An 18,576-nucleotide genomic window follows, 5' to 3' on the forward strand; every position below is an offset into this window, starting at 1 on the left:
TTGCTGGGATTTACACTCCCCCCTCCCCCATTCCCAACCCCTCATTGCCCAGTTGACCCCAGGCCTGTGGAGCCCACCAGTTCTCTGTCATCCAGCTGAATCTTTTAACCTGACGCTTTTACCTAAAATCCAAACCCAAGAAAGTGAGGCTCAGTGAGAGGCAGGAGTTGCTCCTCTGAAGGCCCAAGGCCTGCCTTCTAGGTGCCCACTTCCTGTCTGCAGGAGGGACCATTTCTTCAAAAGAAGATTGACAAAAGGACAATTGACCCCCTTTGTGGGGGTCTACAAGGTGAGGTCTCAGCTGAGGGCAGAATGGCAAATACTCCCCTTTCCATTCCGTGTCCATGGCAGACATGGTTAATCAAGCACAGAGCTCTTATCCACTGACTGTAGATGCATCCTTAAAACCCTGCTCGAGACAAGATTCTAAGCAGCTACTATTTCTGATGGGGGTTGTCCGAGGAAAGGAAACGTCTGTGTTGTCAGAGTCCTAAGGCTTTGTCAGGACAACCCAGCCAGAGTACAATCCACTAAGCTTGAGATCTGGACGGCAGATGCAGTTGCTCCCCTCGCCCCTCTGCATCTTACCAGGCCCAGCCCAGAGCCTGACCCTCCTCTCTCCACGTCCCACAGCAGGGAAACACATCCAAGAAACTCAAAAAGGAATCAGAGAAGGAAATTCTCTTTTAGAGGCAGGTGTGGGTTGGGAAGACCCCCAGGGGCCCTGCAGATGGACAATGCAGAAAACCAGTGCCCCACGTTAGGTAGGAGCCAGGGGACGGAGTCCAGATCCCAGCTCTGCCACCCATCTGCGTAAACACGAGCAAGTCCCTTAACCTCGCGGGCGAGGAAATAATACTCCCCGATCAGGTGGCTGTGAAGGCCAAGTGCAAGATGAGGATGTGCTGGCACACGGTTGGCACGCACGAGCAGCTCTTTGGCTCAGGGCCTGCTGCTCTCCCTCTTTTCTGGACAGTGGGACCTGGGACGTGGAGGCCAGGCCTGCCAGTGCCCTGACCCAGGCTGGGATCGACTTTTTTAGGAACTGACGTTGCAAAGCTGCTCATTCCAGGCATCCTGTTGGGGTGTGTTTAGGTCCTTTAGCTGGTGCTTCTTCCCTTCTCTCTCTACTCTCTCACCTTTTAGGGACCTCAATCCCTGGGAGGGGGAAAAAAGGGAGCCGAGGATCTGCCCCTAACCAGTCCCCTCAATCTAGTGGAGGAAGGGGCAGCTCCAACCGTTGGTCCAACAGGAGAGCCCACTCGGCGAACGCTGAGAAGGAGCCTAGAAGACACCAGGATGGCAGGTCTGGGTGGGATTGGGCACAATGACACTGTTTTGAATTTTCTGATGAGGATGGTGACCTCGAGGGGAGGGAAGGAGGAGGGAGACAGCGGAGGTGGGAACCACAAGATACTGAAGAGGCGGGAACCACAAGATGCTGAGCGGCTGCCCCGTCCAAGGCCATTTGGATACAGTTTCTGGTTTACTGTGGAAAAGAGCCGTATGGGATGGGTATTGTTACACCCACTTCAGAGATGGGAAAATCGAGGGAAGAGGCAGTTTGGCCAGGTGTGACTCAGGAAGTGGCAGGCTGTGACTCCACGCTGGGTTCCGGGGCTCCTGTTCTTGGTCACTACACCACAGTGTCTCCAAAACAGCACTAATCTAGAAGCCACCTCTGGGTGTGGCCTTTGAAAAACTCTGATGAAGAGTCTGAGGCCTGAATCCTCAAAGTATGTGCCATCGTGGATTCCAGCGGGGGGCGACCTGGTGGGGTGGGAGTTCAGGAGATTGCTCAGCCCCTGCTGATGGAGCCGAGCTTCCAGCTCAGGGTTCCCAGAGCCCAACCTGTCTGGAGGAGCTGCGGCATGGCAGGGGGTGGTGGCCGATGGTCACTCTGTGTAAGTGACCACACGGACTCTTAGACTCTTCCAAGGGAAGAGGGCCTGCAAGGGCAGGAGGGTAACTGATGATGACGTCGGCCTGGGAGCTGGCCCTGGAATGCACAGAGGCCTGGGCTCTCAGATCAGACCTCCTGCCCGGCCCCTGGCGGAGCTGAAAGAGCTTCTCCCCGGAAGCCGTGAAAAGGGGCAGGAGTCGGGGCAGCTCGGCTTTGCGGCCCCAGGATGATGCTACGGTGGATCACGGCAGACACACATTAGCACTTCCTGTGTGCAGGACAACCCATTACACTCCTGAAGTCCCACACCACCCAGTGAGGTAGGTCCTGATACCATGTCCATTTTACAAAGGAGGAAACTGAGGCACAGGGAGATAATTTGGCTGAAATCACATTGCCATTGAGTGCAAGCACTGGGCTTCAAACTGCCGCCATTTGGGTCTAGAGTGTTCGCTCTTAGCCCCCAACCACGCTGCCCCCACGAGGGTAGAAGAGAGAGAGTCCTCTTTCACCGGTGGCAGGACGAACACGTTAAGAGGCCCAGAGATCACTGCTGGCTTGAGCACGCCCAGGGTCTTGGCAGAACAGCTCAGCAGATCTTTAACTGGCATCTGTCAGTAACAGCATCCTTGGTGGGCACAGTGGGGAGGAGCCCCCAGGCTGTGCAAGGCAGGGCCAATGGCCAACAGCTTTGGAAAGGACTGGAAACTTTCCAGTACTGTCCTTGGCTATGATGTCAGGGTCTTCAAAGGCGGCCCCAGCCACAGGCAAGGGTAAGCTCTGAGGTTTCATGAAGGCTCACAGGAGGCCAAGGCGTCAGGGTGAGCCACAGCAGGGCAGGAAGAAGGGGTGCCACACGTGACATGCCACCGGAGGAGTCTCAAAACCTACCACATGAACTTTTTGGAGGGGCTGGATTTCCAGTGAGTTTGCACCGAAGGGGCAGGGTCTGAGAAACACTGCTGGTGGGTCTACCTCGCTCCGAGGGAGGCACAGCCGGAAGGATTTGGGCTCCCCGATAACTTAGCCATCTCAACACTCACCACCCTCCAGGAGGAAGGCTCTGCTGCACACAGCATGGGAGAGCGGAGGGCAGGAAACAGAGAAAGGCTTCCATCGGGAAGACCGGGCAGCGATTCCGTTTCTAAAGAGCAGGCTGCACTGTGACCACTGGAAGGAGAGCACAGGGGTGCTGCTGGATCCTTGGCCAAAGAATCAGAGACCCAGGGACCCCGAGAGCTGGGAGTGGCCTCCGAGCTGATGTGGCCTGTCCTCCCAGCAGTCCTCTCGGTAGCATCCAGCTACAACAACAGTGCTAACAGCTGCCATTCACGGAGCTCCTGACGCTCTATTAGGTGTGTATGATATTATTTCCATTTTACACAGTGATCCACAACCAGGGTGATTTTTGCCTCCCAGGGGACATCTGGCAACACCTGGTGGCATTTTGGTTGTCACGTCCAAGGGGCTGCTACCATATCCAGAGATGCTGCTAAACATCCTGCAACGCACAGGACAGTCCCTACAACAAAGAATTGAGCCCAAGATGTCAATAATGCCGAGGTTGAGAAATCCTGTTTTACAGATAAGGAAACTGAGGCTCAAGGTCACAAGGTGACTAAGAGGCAGAGACAAAATTCCAACCTGGGCCTGTCTGCCTGTGCTCTTCCCCCGACCCTGACATGAATCTTTCTTTCAGAGACAGCCCAGTGCAGCCGTGGCCAGCTCCAAGTCTGTCTTGAGGCAACTGGGCATTGTGTGGCCAAGGTATTAACGAATGCTCCTCACCCTTGACCCAATAATTCCATTTCTGGGAATCCTTCCCAGTGTTAGAATCCAAAATGCAGGAAAATCTTCACGCACAAGGATTTTCACCCAAACCTTATTTGCAGGATCCGAAATTTGACAAAGAAACAAACGGTTAAAAATCAGAGCATGGTTAAATAAACTCTGGTACACCCACGTGATAAAATAATCAACTGAGGCAGTCATTAAAAATGTTTACTAGAACTGCACCATCATGAAAAAAGATCCTCATGTTAAATGGCAAGTGGAAAAAAATGAAATTCAAAATTGCATACTGTGTGATTAGGATTATGTTATTAAAAAACTATGCGCTGAGTAAATACCAGGAAAAAAATACCAAAATGTTGACCAAGGATTTCTCTGCTTAGTGGGATTATGGGGGACATTCTCTTCCAACTTTGCTTAGTTTCTGAATTTTGAATTATGGCGTGTGCTGCTTGGTATTATGAGAATAATAAGCTTGCCGAGGTGGTGTGTTTACGTTCTTGTATCTTCCCTCTATGCAATGATCTACCAGAAGGGCAGGCTGGAGCTCACTCATCTTTCTATCTGTCTTTCTCGAAAGCTGCCATAAAAAAAAACCCCTCAAAACAAGAAAAATCAAAAGGGAGTGTAGAAAGGAGAGGGCCCATGTTTTGGGCCCCTGTACTGCCCCTCCAGTTCCCCAGGATGCTGGGGAGCCTCTGGTCTTGGTTGGGCTAACCATCTCCTCTGAGCATCATTCAGCTCGCCCTTCCAGGTTCCCTGCTTCTGCTCTTGTTTTCTCACTTGGGAGTGCCCTTTCCCTCACTCTCCCTGCTTCTGAAGACCTCCCAGGCTGGGATCAAATGCCACTTCTTCCTGGCAGCCCTCCAGGATGCCCTCAGTTGGCATCAATCCTCCCTTCCCCCGTGTACCTGCCACACCTACTAATAAAGTCCAATGCGTTACTCGGTTAATTCTGTCGAGCTTCACAGTTAATTGGCCACATGTCTGCCTCCTCGACTGAGCCTCAGGGGCAGAGACCATTCCTCATTCCTTGTCCTGGTCCTGCAGGGGCAGTGTGGTGTGGTGGTCAGGAACATGCTCTCTGGACTCAGAGTGCCTGAGTCTGAGCCTCCAAGCTGCCACTAAGTAGCTGTGTGACCTTGGGTGAGTTACTTAACCTCTCTGTAAATGGGGATGGTTATGACCTAATGGATTTGTTGTGTGGATTAAACTGATAATACATAGAAAGTACCTAACATTGCTTTCTTCATTTGCAAAATGGAGATAATGATAGTACCTACCTCATAGTATTAAATGAAGTAATGCATCTAAATCACTGAAAGTACTCAGAAGAGGGCCGGGCATATTCTAAGTGCTTCAAAGTATTCAGCACTATTTCTTTTTCTTTGTATCATGATCATCATCCTATCACCATCACCAGCACTATCACCACCATCACCATCATCATCATCTTCATCATCAACACCATTTCCATCTTCATCATCAACATCACCATCATCACCACCCCACCCACCGTCAGCACCGTCATCATCACTACCATGATCCTTTTCGTCATCATCACAATCATCATCGCCATCATCACCATCATTATGAGCCTCATCCCTGGACCAGAGGCCCCAGGGATGTCTGGAAGGGAGCTGGCCCTGGGAGATGGAACCGGCACAGGGATTCTGCAAGTAGTAGCTGCATTTCAAACTTCACTCTCTATCTGTGCTATCTGCCGCTTCACCTGTCAGCTTCATGAACCCCCCCCCAAAAAATCCACTTGTCACTAGCTGCCCCGAGTCCGGGCAACTGGAGTTTGGTTCCAGGAACCTACTTTGGAATCCACTGTCAGCCATTTGGGATTCACTGTCATGATGTTTCTCATATCTGTGTGCTGCAGGTACAATTTATTTACTTAATATTTTTCTTTAAATTGCCTTATTCTTTCATACAAATAAATTCATTTTAAAAGGAAACTTTATATCAGTGCCATAAATGGAAAACCAATATTTTCTTAGTACTCATAAAAAATTCATAGCAATTAAAAATAGAAAGCGTTTTGTGTATTACCTGAGATCATCTCCCATGCTGCCCTTTGGGAAATGCTGCTTGAACCTGCCAGACTCAGGCTATCAGTGCTGTTCTCATGGAGCCATCCTCCTGCATGCCGGACGCAATCGCCCCAAACAAAGGGCCACACATTCCAACAGTGGGCTCCTTCTGCCACCACCTCTGCTTCCTTCCCTACTCCTCGTTTCATCCACAGCCAGCTACTGCTTACTAGAGGACATTTCAAAACCTCCCACAATCCTGGGGGAGAAGTAGCATCACCTTTTCACAGATGGTAAAACTAGGGATCAGACTGATCAGGTCACTTGCCCTAGGTCACACAGCACAGATGAGGAAATCAAGGCATTCTCCAGCATCGTAAACTGCTGTTTAACTTGCCTCACCAAAACCCCTCCTCTTGAGAAAGAAAGGAAGGAAGGAAGGAAGGAAGGAAGAAAGAAAAGACCACCTATAATCCAGGTCATTAGTACAGAGTGATGAGCGATTTGTTTGTAAGGAGGAAAGCTGGAGGAACAGGGATGGAACAACAGAAGACTGAACTCTGGATTCAGTGGGAAACTTACCACTCATTCATGCATTCCTCAAATATTTATTCAGTCCTACTGTGTGCCAGACCTTGTTCTAGGCACAGGGGATACAGTGATGCTCAAAAAACGTCTCAGCTCTCATGGGATTTATAATCTTGGTGGGGAGGACAGAAAATAAACAGGTAAATATATAGTATGTCAGGTGGTAATGAGTGCTATGAAGAAAATGAAAGCAGGAAAAGTGTATACGGGGGAGGGGGAGGGGTGAGTGGGTGGGGAGGTTACAGAGAGGAGGGCCTCTCTGAGGAGGTGACATTTTAGAGGAGGCCTGAATGAAGGAAGGGAGGAGACTTGTAAATATCAGCAGAAGAGTTTTTCAGGCAGAAGCAGCAGCAGGTGCAAAGGCCCTGTGGTTGGAAGCATGCATGGAGTATTCAAGAAATACCAAGAGGACAGTGACTACCTTGCCACCAGAGAGGGTGACAGGTGCACCCTGGGGGTTGGAGGCAGCAGGACTCTCTGAAAAGAGCCCATATGAATCTCAAACAAGGAGAGAGACCCCCTTGTCCAAGGAATAAGGGCTGGAGTTTTTTTCTGGTGACATTGAGGAGAGACAACCCAGAAACCCTTTTTACACACAGTTGTAAGTTAACGGCCACCATTGTGATTGCCTTACTGAGTGGGAACAACAAGTTCACGGTTAAGTGTGAAAAGACAGCAGGAAGAGGCACTTCTCGAGGGAGCCCTAATTTTTTTTCCCTTTAAACAACATAGTTAATGACTGTCTGATGGGGATTTAATTGGATCTTGGGGGAAGCTGGGATGTCAGGTGGAAGAGCGGAGACCAGATCTGAGAGGACACAAATATGGGATTGGATGGGACCCACTGGGTTAAAATGGATGGAGTTGGTTTAAAAGTGAGAAAAATCCAAGGCCTGTGCTTTCCCCATGGCCTCAGTGTGGGGACCGGGGGTACCGATGCCCTCAGACCTACTCACTGGTTCTGGGAAGAAGACCCCGACCGCCCACCAGACTCTAAGTCAACTGTGAAGTTCAGTGCATCACCTTGCAAATTTCCTAGGGCTCAGGGTCAAAGAACCACCAGCCTGCGACAGTTTGGGGTCCTTTGTGGTGTCCTGATTTAGCTTCTCATCCCAATATTTTAGACACACACAGGGTCAGTTCTAGGTCTCAGTTCAAAACTCAATTCAACAGAATAGTTAACATTCGACTGGAGTTTCATTAAGAGTTCCCCTCGCCTGTAGCGTTTTCTTCAGCTTTTGTTTCACAGACTAGTTCACTGTGGGTCATTCATTTATTCACTTGACATTCAACAGATGTTCCCCAAGCCGTGGGCGAAGCTGAATTGGACACAGCATAACAAAATGGAAAACAGAAAAACTGGTTTGAATTATGACTCTGCCGCTTACTAGCTGTGTGGCCTTGGGCAAAACATTTATCCTTCCAAATCTCAGTTTTCTTATCTGCGAAATGGGAATAGAAATGCCTCTAATGTATTGTAATCACTTGACACACAGTAGGTGTTCTAGAAACAGTGGATGTATTTTTATCCCAAGCCATAAGAGGCTGGACAAAGATAAGTGCTCTGGACATCCCGGCGGATCAAGGCAGTTCTGGATTTTAATACGATGTCTTGAGGATAGAGGTGGGGGTTACAGGAAGAGGTGTCAGCCCGCAGGGGTGGACCCCGCCCAGGTGCTGGCAAGGTTCTTGGTCACCTTTGTGAATTTCAGCATCTCCACTTTAGTTTCGAGGTCAGAATCCACACTGCACCCTACAGAGCAAACTGCAGCTCCTCGGCGCTGGAAGGAACACAGACCTGACCAACACTCTGACCTTCCGGAGGGGGCTCTCATTCCACCTGTCACGTGTGGAAACGTGTGCGGGGCTCCCCTCAGGGGGAGTGTAGTCTAGTGGTGAGGTGTGACCCGGATTCGGTCTCAAGCCTTCCGCTCTCAGGTGTGGCTGATCTTAGCCAAGTGGTTTAACAACTTCTCGCCTCCGTTCCCATATCAATGTGGATAGTAATGGTCACAGCGGAAAGGATTCATGTAAAGATATTTCATAGTTTCCTCTTTCAATAAACATCGGCTGCTGCTATGATGCTATGATTATTGTTAGCTCTTAAGAAGGCCACGGTCGGGGCTCCCCTGTCAAGCCTGGACAGCCTGATTCAAGGAGAGCAAGGATGTGTGGGAACAAACTCTCTCCATCTCCCGCTTCGTTTCTGGAATCCACAGGCAGAGTAACCTCTGAATATGAAGGACAGCTCTACGCATACAGACAGAGCAAGGCCGTATTGATTCAGACCACAGAGCCAGCCAGCTTAAATTACAGTCAGATCAGAAAAGAAGGCAATTTTATTACCTTCGCTCGCCCACGTGGCTTATCAACGGGCTTCCGGGCACACGTTCTAAGGGGCTGACTTAATGAATGCACAAAACTCGTTTGTAATTAGCAGCATCTATTTGTGTGCCAACAATTCATATGTGAAAGTCAACATTCGACGACAATGACAGAGTTTAATTTACAGAGCAAATTGTCCTTAAAAACAATTTATGTGGCAAGTCGCTCCCGCAGGCTGCCTGCTCAGGTGAAGCGTGGCTTTGCTTAGCAAATCCCTTCTTCGAAGAGATGCCGGAAGGAAGCAGGGCCCCAGCCCAGGTGCCAGACGCCAGGAGGGCTCTGAAGATATCCCAGGACAAACCTTTGAGACCCCAGGGGAGAGCGGGGAGGGGGCCTCTTCCCAGGTTATGCCCAACCCTGTAGCCAGATTCTGTGTTTCCGGGCTCATGGGTGGGCCTTGGAAATTTTCAGAGTCCCAAACGATGTGGCATTTCTTCTCAGAGCAATGTTTCCCCAAGGGGGCTGCTTGGATTCTGTACATCTGAATCCCCAGGGAGCCGTTAAGATGCAGACATTTCCTTATCCCACTCCAATTATTGCAGATATCTCGAAATATCCTGCACGCACATCACTACCTCACTACAGTGGGGTCATCAGAGCTGCTGCTAAATCTTGTTGTCTAACGTGCTAGTAAAAAAGCACAGAATTACTATACCACAATTTAGATTAGAAATATTTCAATAACTGAATTTTAATACGATCAGTTTCCTTTGTAAACGTATGCACTTATTTTATGCATTTAAAAATATTCTGATACAGGGTCCATGGGCTTCACCAGATTGCCAAAGGGGTCCACGGCATACAAAAGTTTAAGAACAAGCTACGACTGACCAGTAGTAGCTGGAAGACTCTACGACTAGAGGTGTCTTGTGGCTTCAGGGGTTTGAAGAGAATGGAAGCCCAATTTCCAAATTCAGAGATGGAGAAGAGAGGGAGTGGCTCTCCTGTGACCACCAAGGCCCCCTTTATGGGGCCTCAATCAGCTACGGCTTCTCTTTCCAAGTAGGGTGCCACGTGCTAAGTGGAGGATGTCCATGCTGGGTGTACAGGGAATTCCTTTGGGAAGAGACACAAGTTGCCTTCTGGATCCTGAATCCTTTTATAGTTCAGGATTTTCTAGAATTTCACACAACTCATACTTTAACATAATCTAGGATCTCTGAGATCAATGCTCCAGGCCCATGAGGAACGAACACACAGCGAAGTCATCTGACAATCAGTCGGATCTTAAGTAAACATGGTTTTACTTTCCTCTGATTGGCCAGACTCAGAGAGCTCAGCCCTGAATGAGGGGCACGCAGGAGAGGCAAGTCATTGTTCAAACTTGAGACACCCAACCTTCTTGACAATCCTTTCCTTCTCTCTACCTTTCTGCCCCTTTCTTTCTCTCTTTCTTCTTCTGTTCTCTCTCTTTCTCCCTCCTTTCCTCTCTCTCTCTTTCTTCATATTTCCTGAGGACCTACTATGTGCCAGGCAGTACTTTTGGTGCGGGGGTTCCATTAGTGAACAAACCAAATATCTCTACTCTCAGCTGGAATACATTCTGGTAGGGAGAAATCGACAATTGAAAAAAAAATGAGTAAAATCTAGTGTGTCTAGGAAGGAACGGGGAGGGGAGTGATGGCTAATGGTTACTGACTGGGTTTCTGGTTGGTTGATGAAAATGTTCTAAAATGGATTGTGGTTATGGTGGCAAACCTCAGGAAATATACTAAAACCCATTGAACTGTACACTTTAAAGAGGTGAACTGCACATAAATAATATTTTAGTGAAACTGTTATTAAAAACCAAAAATATATAGGGGGACAAGTGTCCTAAGGGTGCTATAATTTTAAATAGGGTGGTCAAGGAAAGTCTCATTGAGAAGGTAACATTTGGGTGAGATTTGAAAGTAATGAGGGAGCAAGCCATGTGGATGTCTGGAGGAAGAGTGGTCCAGGAAGAGGGAACAGTAAGTGCAAAGGTCCTGAGGTATGCCTGTGTGCGTTCAAGGAAGGACAAGGGGCCAGAGTGGCTGAGGTCAGTGGGCCTCAGGGGACAGCAGAAGAAGAAACATCTGAGGGATATGGTGGGGGGCCTGGAAGCAATTCTGAGGACTTTGGCTTCTCCTATGGGTCAGATGGAGAGCCAGTGGAGGATTCTGAACGGAGGGGGGTGATCTGTCATATGCTTTCAATGGATCCGATTGTGGAAATCAACAGTGAACGGCCGCCATCCTTACAGCATTTACTGTGTGCCAGGTACCGTGGCAAATTCCTTTCCAGGCATTAGCTCACTGGATTCACCTCTAAGCTAGGTACTATTATTTTCTCTATTTTATATAAAAGGAAGCTGGGGCTCAGAGGAGGTTAGGACCGTGGCATACATCAGTGGCAGAGCCAGGAAAGCTCCCAGGCCTGCCTGACTCCAGTGCCCTTGCCTTCCCCACAGCCATCATTGGCGTGGCTCTGTGCACACAGCAGGTGCTCAATGAAAGGTGTCACCTGGCCGGTTGCAAAGCACTGCACTGAGGGCAGCGGGCGCCTTGGGCACAGAGAGGGCCTGAGAACCAGCATCCACTTACTCAGTTCCGCGATGCTGCCCACGCGGGTGGCCAGCAAGGATTGCTCGATGGTCCTCAACTCCGACTGGCTGAACATGGGCAGTTCTCCGGGCTTGCTGGACCGCTGTGGGTCTCTGTGAAGGTTCAGGCTGTCGGGCAGGCACAGCACTCCTGCAGTGGGTGGGGAGAGAGAAGGAAAGGAGAACAGATGGTTATTTTTCGATTAACCAAAGGAGGGGTGCAGAACCTAGCATAACCTCAAACCGCCCTGGAGTTGATACTGCCAAGCCAGCGTGAGAACCACTGCCCTGGACCCCTTCTAGAAATGATGGCTATTTAACAAGGTTTCCCCGAGTCCTGACCGGCTGATTTTAACAAACATGGGGACACCGTCTGTACATACACAGGTCCAAAGGACACAAAATAGAAGCCTGTCCTCGGGCCTTCAAGGATTCTACTCTCAGAGATGCCACATGAGAAGCCAGTGGTCACTGTGCCACTCTCCATCCCCGAGGCAGCTGCCATCCCTGAGCGCCCTGGAGGGAGTCTCTGCTGGCCGTCCCTCTGAGGGCTAGCTTCATTTGCCCAACCAGTTCAACTGTGGGTGGCTGGGCTGCCATCTGTAAGGCTCTGGCTTTCTCGGTGGAGCTCCACGTCAGGAGGGAGAAGAGTCCCCATGGGCTTTTGTAACTTGTATGGTGAATACCCATGGGAAATCCCTGGAATCCAATTGTTCTCTTCCATTCCTTTCCATCCCACCAACATGCAGCAAGAACCTGAGAGCTTGGCTTGGTAGGTCGTTCAGAAATATTCACTGCTCCCTGGACCACCCCGACCTCCACAGGCAGAGGATGCTTCTTTGCTCCTTCACTTTGGACTTGATTAGTTGACTGACTTTGGCCAAAGGTATGTTAACCGACCCAATGGAACCAAAGGCCTGACAAGTGCCTGTGCAGTTGAACTCGCTCTCCTGTGCCTCTGCCACTTTCATGAGAAAAGCAGGCCCTGGCTAGCCTGCTGGTCCAAGGATGGTGAGAGACACATGGAGCAGATCCACTACCAGCCTGCAGCTCAGAGCTGCTCCACGAAAACAAATGCTAACTTGGCATGCCGTTGAGATAGCGGGGTTGTTTTTCACTCAGCATTATTATGGTGGTAACTAACAGATACACCTACCAAGAGCCAATCACTGAGGATACAGGCAAGCAGGCTTTGTGCTGTGTTAGGGGCTGAGGATACAGTGGTGGACAGAATACACATACTCCCTGCCCTCAGTGGGCTCACAGTCTAAGGGGAAAGAGACGAATTACACACACAACTACAAAGCCGTATGATACACGCTCTATGGCAGAAGATGAGGAATAAAGGGATGTCTTAGGAGGGACCTGAAGAACGAGCAGTTGTTAACAAGGAGGAAACACTTATTGAGTGCCTACTGTGTACCCAACCCTACTAGGCATTTTGAAGATGCTAAAGAAGCAGAAGACATACTCAAGTAGGTAGTTCAAGCCCACCCCTCACCCTGCTCAAACCACAAAAGTTCAGCGAACAAAGTTTCCTCTGTTGAAGACGGGCAGGTGAGAGGCGGCCCCTGTCACACACCTCTTCTGGCCTGTGCTGCCTAATTAGTGGCTGCAGCCACACTGAGCCAGTCACTTGTTCCTGACTGTTTCGTCTTCACACCTAGCAGGTGGATACAACGGTGAAGGCAACTGCAGTAGAAGTTTTCTGGATGAATAATGAATAAACGGATGAAGGATGCAAATGACCATTAGATTTTAGTGTTTCTAGAATCAGGAAACTGGTCAAATAAGTTTCTTTCTAAGATTGTTCTTTATCCACTGGGTTTCAAGATTTGTGACTGTGATTCGGAATAAGAATGTATTTTCTATCATGGCCCAGCACACATGCACACACCACGCCCACCACACACTTTTCATGTTTTCCATGAAAAAAAATTCATGGAAAATGATACTGATCCTTCCTATGTAGGATGCATTCTCAATTTTTTCTCTTTTCATTTCTCTTCTCTTCTATCTTATTAATAAAAATGTTGGTCTGTAGCACTAAAAGTGATTTCACAACCCACTAATGGGTCATGACAGGCAGTTTGAAGAACACTGTGGACTGTGCCAGCATGCCACTCAGCATTAATTGGACAACACAGATTCACCATTTACCGGACGCTCCCCAGTGCTGGGCTAGCCTCCGGCCGGGATGCACAGATGACTGAGAGACCAGCCCTGCCCTTCAGGAACCCTGAGCCTTTCAGGAAAGACAAAACCTTCAGAGAAATGCCTCTCCTGCAAGGCCAGCCTCCACCCTGTGCCCTTTCCCTTAACAGCCAAGTCCTCCTCCTGTTCACCCCAGGCAGGGAGGGACGCCCTGACTCATCCTTGCTTCTTCCTGTTTGCTCACCTGTGGAGACGTTTGGTTGGAGGCCAAGTCAAGTAGCCGTTGCCATGGCAAGGAAGGTTGGGCCAATCCCCTATCTGATGCCCCTGACGCCTCTGACTCTAATTCAGAGTGCTCACTGCAAATGGCACCAGATGATAGTGACTCAAAACTCCGGGTGATGAGGCCCCCTGCTGGGGAAAAAGGGGTGGTGGTCAGGGGGCTTCACAGCAAAGGAGATGCCTGAGTGAGCCCTGAACGTCAGGGAGGATGAAGTTTTCTAATCAATAGTACAGATGAGCTTTACATGCACCCACAGGATTGCTTTTTTGGTGTCTGCATGATGCGCAGCAGGTTCTTATCCCGCACCTGCCTCTTAAAACGTTGCTTTACACGTTGGTTGAGGCACAAGCAAACAGCACGTGGAGTCTGGAACCCACAGTTTCAGTCCTGGTTCTGCCACTTCCCTCCTATGTTTAACCTTGGGCAGGTCTCAGAGCCTCTCTGGACCTCAGTTTCTTCTTCTGTGAAACGGGGGTAAGAGTAATGGCCTTGTCTCCCTCCCAAGGTTGCTGGGAGTCGGGGATGAAATGAGATAACGTGTACCAAAGTATTTTGCCCGTGCTGAGCGAACAGTAGGTCCTCAACATATGTTAACTGCAAGGAAAATCAATTAATGTGTATAAACCCAGCTTTGGACCACTTTATGCCTCATCATAGGAATAAACAATTTCCCTTGGAATTATTCCTCCTTCCTTTAGAGAGTTATAAATTTAAATGTGAAAATATAATTATTCAAAGAAAGTTTGATAGCTAGATTACTGAAATTTGGGAAATCTATAATTGATCTATTATGCAAAGATTATATACCAGGGTTTTCTTTTTTTTATTTCGTTTTGAGGATTCTATACGTGGTATACATATAAACTAGAGTTATTTATTTTTTTGTATAAAAATCAACTAGGTCAATAAGAAGGGCCCAGCATCATATTTTAGTGTCAGACACGGGCTTGAGTTTCGGACTTCTCATCAATTTCCATTACCGGAGCCAAGGACAGTCACAGCTTAGCGATTAGAGTCAAGTTCAAAGATGGAGGAACCAAAGTCCACATACGACTTTGACTGGACATAAAGGAAATAATTTCCCTTGAGAGCAGGTGATCATAAGCCAGGGTCCCCGATGGGCTTGAAGGGGTCAGGGTCTCCCTGAAATTCTATTACTTTAGGGTGGGTTGTACATTTATCTAAGGAGGAATTTTATTTACATTTTCAAAGGGGTCTGTGGGTCTTTAAAAATGATGAACTAATGCCTTTGAGCGTCCACAATTCCAGCCATAAACAGGGCTCTCTGCTCTGGGACAGATCTGGCTGTAGATGGGACAGCGTAGGCCTGGCATAACCACGGGCCCCAATGCAGCCAAGCTGCAATCCTGCTGCAGCCTTGCGTGCAACTCGGACGAAGAACTTCCCAGAGCCCCAGTCAGCTTCCACGTCTGCCAAGAGGGGTTGAAGTACCTACTTCATCGGTTTATTGTGGTGATTAAACAAGATAATATACTTAAAGCCTCTGGCCTCCATTAAGTGCCTGATAAATACCCCGTCCCCACAAATGTGCAGTTCTGTTTATTTAACGTCTGGATTCAAACAAGCCTGCGGATCATCTTTCCAAATTCTTGTGCGACTGGAGACAGACAACCTTCTGGTTAGGTCACTTAGAACATAAAATATGAGAACCGCTCCCCTGGGACAACCACATCTGGCATTCTGTGTCTGATGGGGGTGATCAGGGGTGCATTTCTGCCTCCCGATATGCTACCTTCCTATATGCAAAGGACGGCCCCATAGCAAATGCAATGCCCTGCCATCCTTTCCCTCATCTCAGCTTCTCTCTGTGTTCCGTTCTATTATTGGACCTGGATACTATTTACCCACCAAGAGAAAAGCAAATAAGACAGCCATCAGCACCCAGCCATTCTCCCCTCAGTGACAATGCTGATGACGGCAATGAAGGAGAGGAAGGAGACGACGTACGTCTTGGCACCGTGGACACGGGCTTGGGTTCTGCCTTGTCTGTCTCTGGCTGCAAGAGGAGAACAGACACTCCAAGTCTGCCTGCCAAGCTAGTCCTTGTTTTCTGCTAAGCTATCCTCAGAATTTAAAGTGGAGGGTCCTGGCATCAGCCCCAGCTTTGAGAAATGGGAAGGAAGCAGCTGGGGTGCTGAAGACCAGCCCTTGAACAGGCAGCAACAGACCCCGCTGGGTGCAGGTTCCCGCCCTGCCATCTTCCAGCTGTGTGGCACGGGGCTAATGACTTGGCTCCTCTGAGCCTCCGTTCTTCCCCCTGGAAAACGTTTGATACTATCTACCTCCTAGCGTGGCTGGGAGGCTGTAATGGGGAAATATATATGGACAACCTGGCACAAAAAAGGGGTGGATAAATGTTTGCTAATAATCCAAGTGACGTTCTTTGAAGCCAAAGATTTAGGAATTCAATAACACTCTGCCAGAAGGCTTTCCTTTACTGTTAAATTTATTAAGAAATAAGATGGGAAGTTATCAGATTTTTTTTTAATGTTTGCACAACCGGCTTGGAAACTCCATTTTATTTTAAGAGACTTGGTAGTGGGAAACAAATTCAGGGCTGGCTTGGTGAACCCATCCATCTGTGAGAGGCATGCGATACTCCAATTAGGATAAACCCAGACCACGGTTCATTATTTTTCCCCCCAGAATGAATTACATTCCAAGGGAAAGTTCTTAGGAAGTCTGAAGCCAAACCATCAAAAGAAATAAGAGGAAAGATGGAGAATTTTCAGAAATGGGTTCAATAACATGTCCAGAAGGGGAGCCTGAAGTATACAGGAGGAATAAGCATGCTGACCTTAAAGGAACACGAAGATACTTAGGAATCTTCACTCAACCACAGACACTGAGCATCAACCCCAAAGGCAACAGGACACAGTTCTGCCTTCAGAGGCTCCCGGTTGGCTGGAGAGACAGACCCACCACCAACTGAAATACTGTGGGAGAGCAGAGCAGAGCAGAGGTGTGCGTGGGGCCCTGGTGGGGAGCACAGCACGGGGAGCCCAAGTCAGTCCAGGAGCTTCGGGGAAGCTGCCCCGGGGAGCTCAACCCTGGAGCTGGGGCCTGGGGGAGCAGACAGCTTACAGCAGAGTTGAAAGAGTGTGGATTCTGGAGCCCCAGTGAATGCTCAGGTTAAATCGCCACTGTGCCACTTGCCGGCAATGTCACCTTAGGCATGTCATTTGGGCTCCCTGTACCTCAGTTTCCTTGCAAATAATATGGGAAAGATCATAGTATCATCTTCCTAGGGCCATTGGAAGATCAAATGAGTTAATACATGTAAATCTTGGCCCCTATAAATAGCTCAATAAATGTTACTATGTATTAATTTTAATATTGTTATTATTAATTATTAGAGAAGGACATTCCAAGGAAGAACAAAGGCCCAGAGGTACGTCTCTGCATATAAAAGAGTGGCTGGAAAAGAGGGTGCAGAAGGTAGGAGGAGAGCTGGACCGGGAGGGAGAGGTGGGCCGTGGAGGGCACTGGGCCAAAAGGGTTTGTACTTGAAAGGATGGATTCACCATTTACTGATGTGGGGGAATACTACAAGAGGGTTGGGTTTGGGGAAAAGATCAAGAATTCCGTTTTAGTCACGTTCAACTTGAGATCTCTTGGACAGCCAAGTGGAGGTGCTGAGCAGGCTTCCCTACTCTCTCTTCCTACCCGCCATGAGGCAAAGCCTCATCATGCAAGCCCCATGGTGGTTGATGCCTCCTTCCCCTCTTTCCTCTTCCTTGTCATGAGGGAGCGCTGTTAAATATTCTTATAAGATTGCTGGTTACTTCCATCGCCCTCCGTCCTCTCCCAGGGTTCTGCGTTTATTGCATTATCCGTGCAACATCCCCCATAGAGTCCTGAGCTACATCCATCTCGTAGGGACTTAAGAAGAGAGAGAGAGAGAGAGTCATTTCCCCATTTTCCTCATCTCTGCAGTGAGGAGTGCCTGGGGCGCTACGGGGCTGGTGAGCATCTGCTTTGGTCCCTGACTCGCAAGGGGTCCAGGGTTTCATTTCAGAACTTCCAGCAGTGGCATGGTATTTTAGACCTCCAGCTAGGACTTGAGTAGCTGTGGAAATGTCAGCGGTTGGTCAGGCTTTGGAGATCATCTGGCTCCCAGGACCATGGACTGTGGCCTTTTGGAAGTTCTCTGAAAAGCATGTCCCTTGCTCCCTCTATAGCAGTGATACTCATGGGCATGGTGTCATGTGGTGGTGATAAAACTCAGCCTGGGATGTGACTGACAGGGAAGTTGTGTGTCAGAGTGTTTCAAGTTAAAAAATAGTCTTTGACATTTCAATTAGCACACGGCAACAGGCCGGGTCAAATAATAAGGAGACAGCCTTTTGGACCATGGAGACTCTCTTGCTCTTTATCAAGGTGGCCACGCAACTTCCTCTTGAGTACTTGCAATTCAAATTCATTAATCACTTCATACATCCAACCATCCATTTATCCACCCATTCAAATTCCATTTATATAATGCATCATCCTTTAATTAATAAAGGGTAATTAATTAATTAAACAAGACATACTATGTGCTACACATTGTGCTGAGCAAGGACGACATAGCAGGAAACAAAACAAAGTAGCCGCTCTCATGGAGCTTAACTTCCATTCATCTATCTACTCATCCATCCAGCTACCCTTCCTTCTTCCATTCATCCACCCCTGCCTCCCTCTCTCCTTCCCCCTCTCCCTCCATCCACCTACCTACCCTTTTATCCATCCATCCATCCATCCATCCACCCACCCACTCTGTATAATGTGCCAGACTGAGATTACAGTGAAAAGTAAGAAACAGACCCAGTCTTTATGAAATTCATTACCTAGTGGGGTAAATACACAT

The 18,576-nt window shown here is 48.7% G+C and overlaps 1 protein-coding gene across 1 annotated transcript in view; it reads right to left on the reverse strand.

Annotated features, from left to right (window-relative positions):
• ABTB3 (ankyrin repeat and BTB domain containing 3) overlaps window positions 1-18,576 on the reverse strand; it is a 298,699-nt gene that overhangs the window by 109,766 nt on the left and 170,357 nt on the right. Inside the window, exon 2 of the mRNA XM_046646488.1 lies at window positions 11,271-11,420. Coding sequence (XP_046502444.1) covers window positions 11,271-11,420 — 150 coding nt within the window. The remainder of the gene's footprint in view (window positions 1-11,270; window positions 11,421-18,576) is intronic.

Source organism: Equus quagga, chromosome 19 (genome assembly GCF_021613505.1).
Source record: "Equus quagga isolate Etosha38 chromosome 19, UCLA_HA_Equagga_1.0, whole genome shotgun sequence".
Classification (NCBI taxonomy): domain Eukaryota; kingdom Metazoa; phylum Chordata; class Mammalia; order Perissodactyla; family Equidae; genus Equus; species Equus quagga.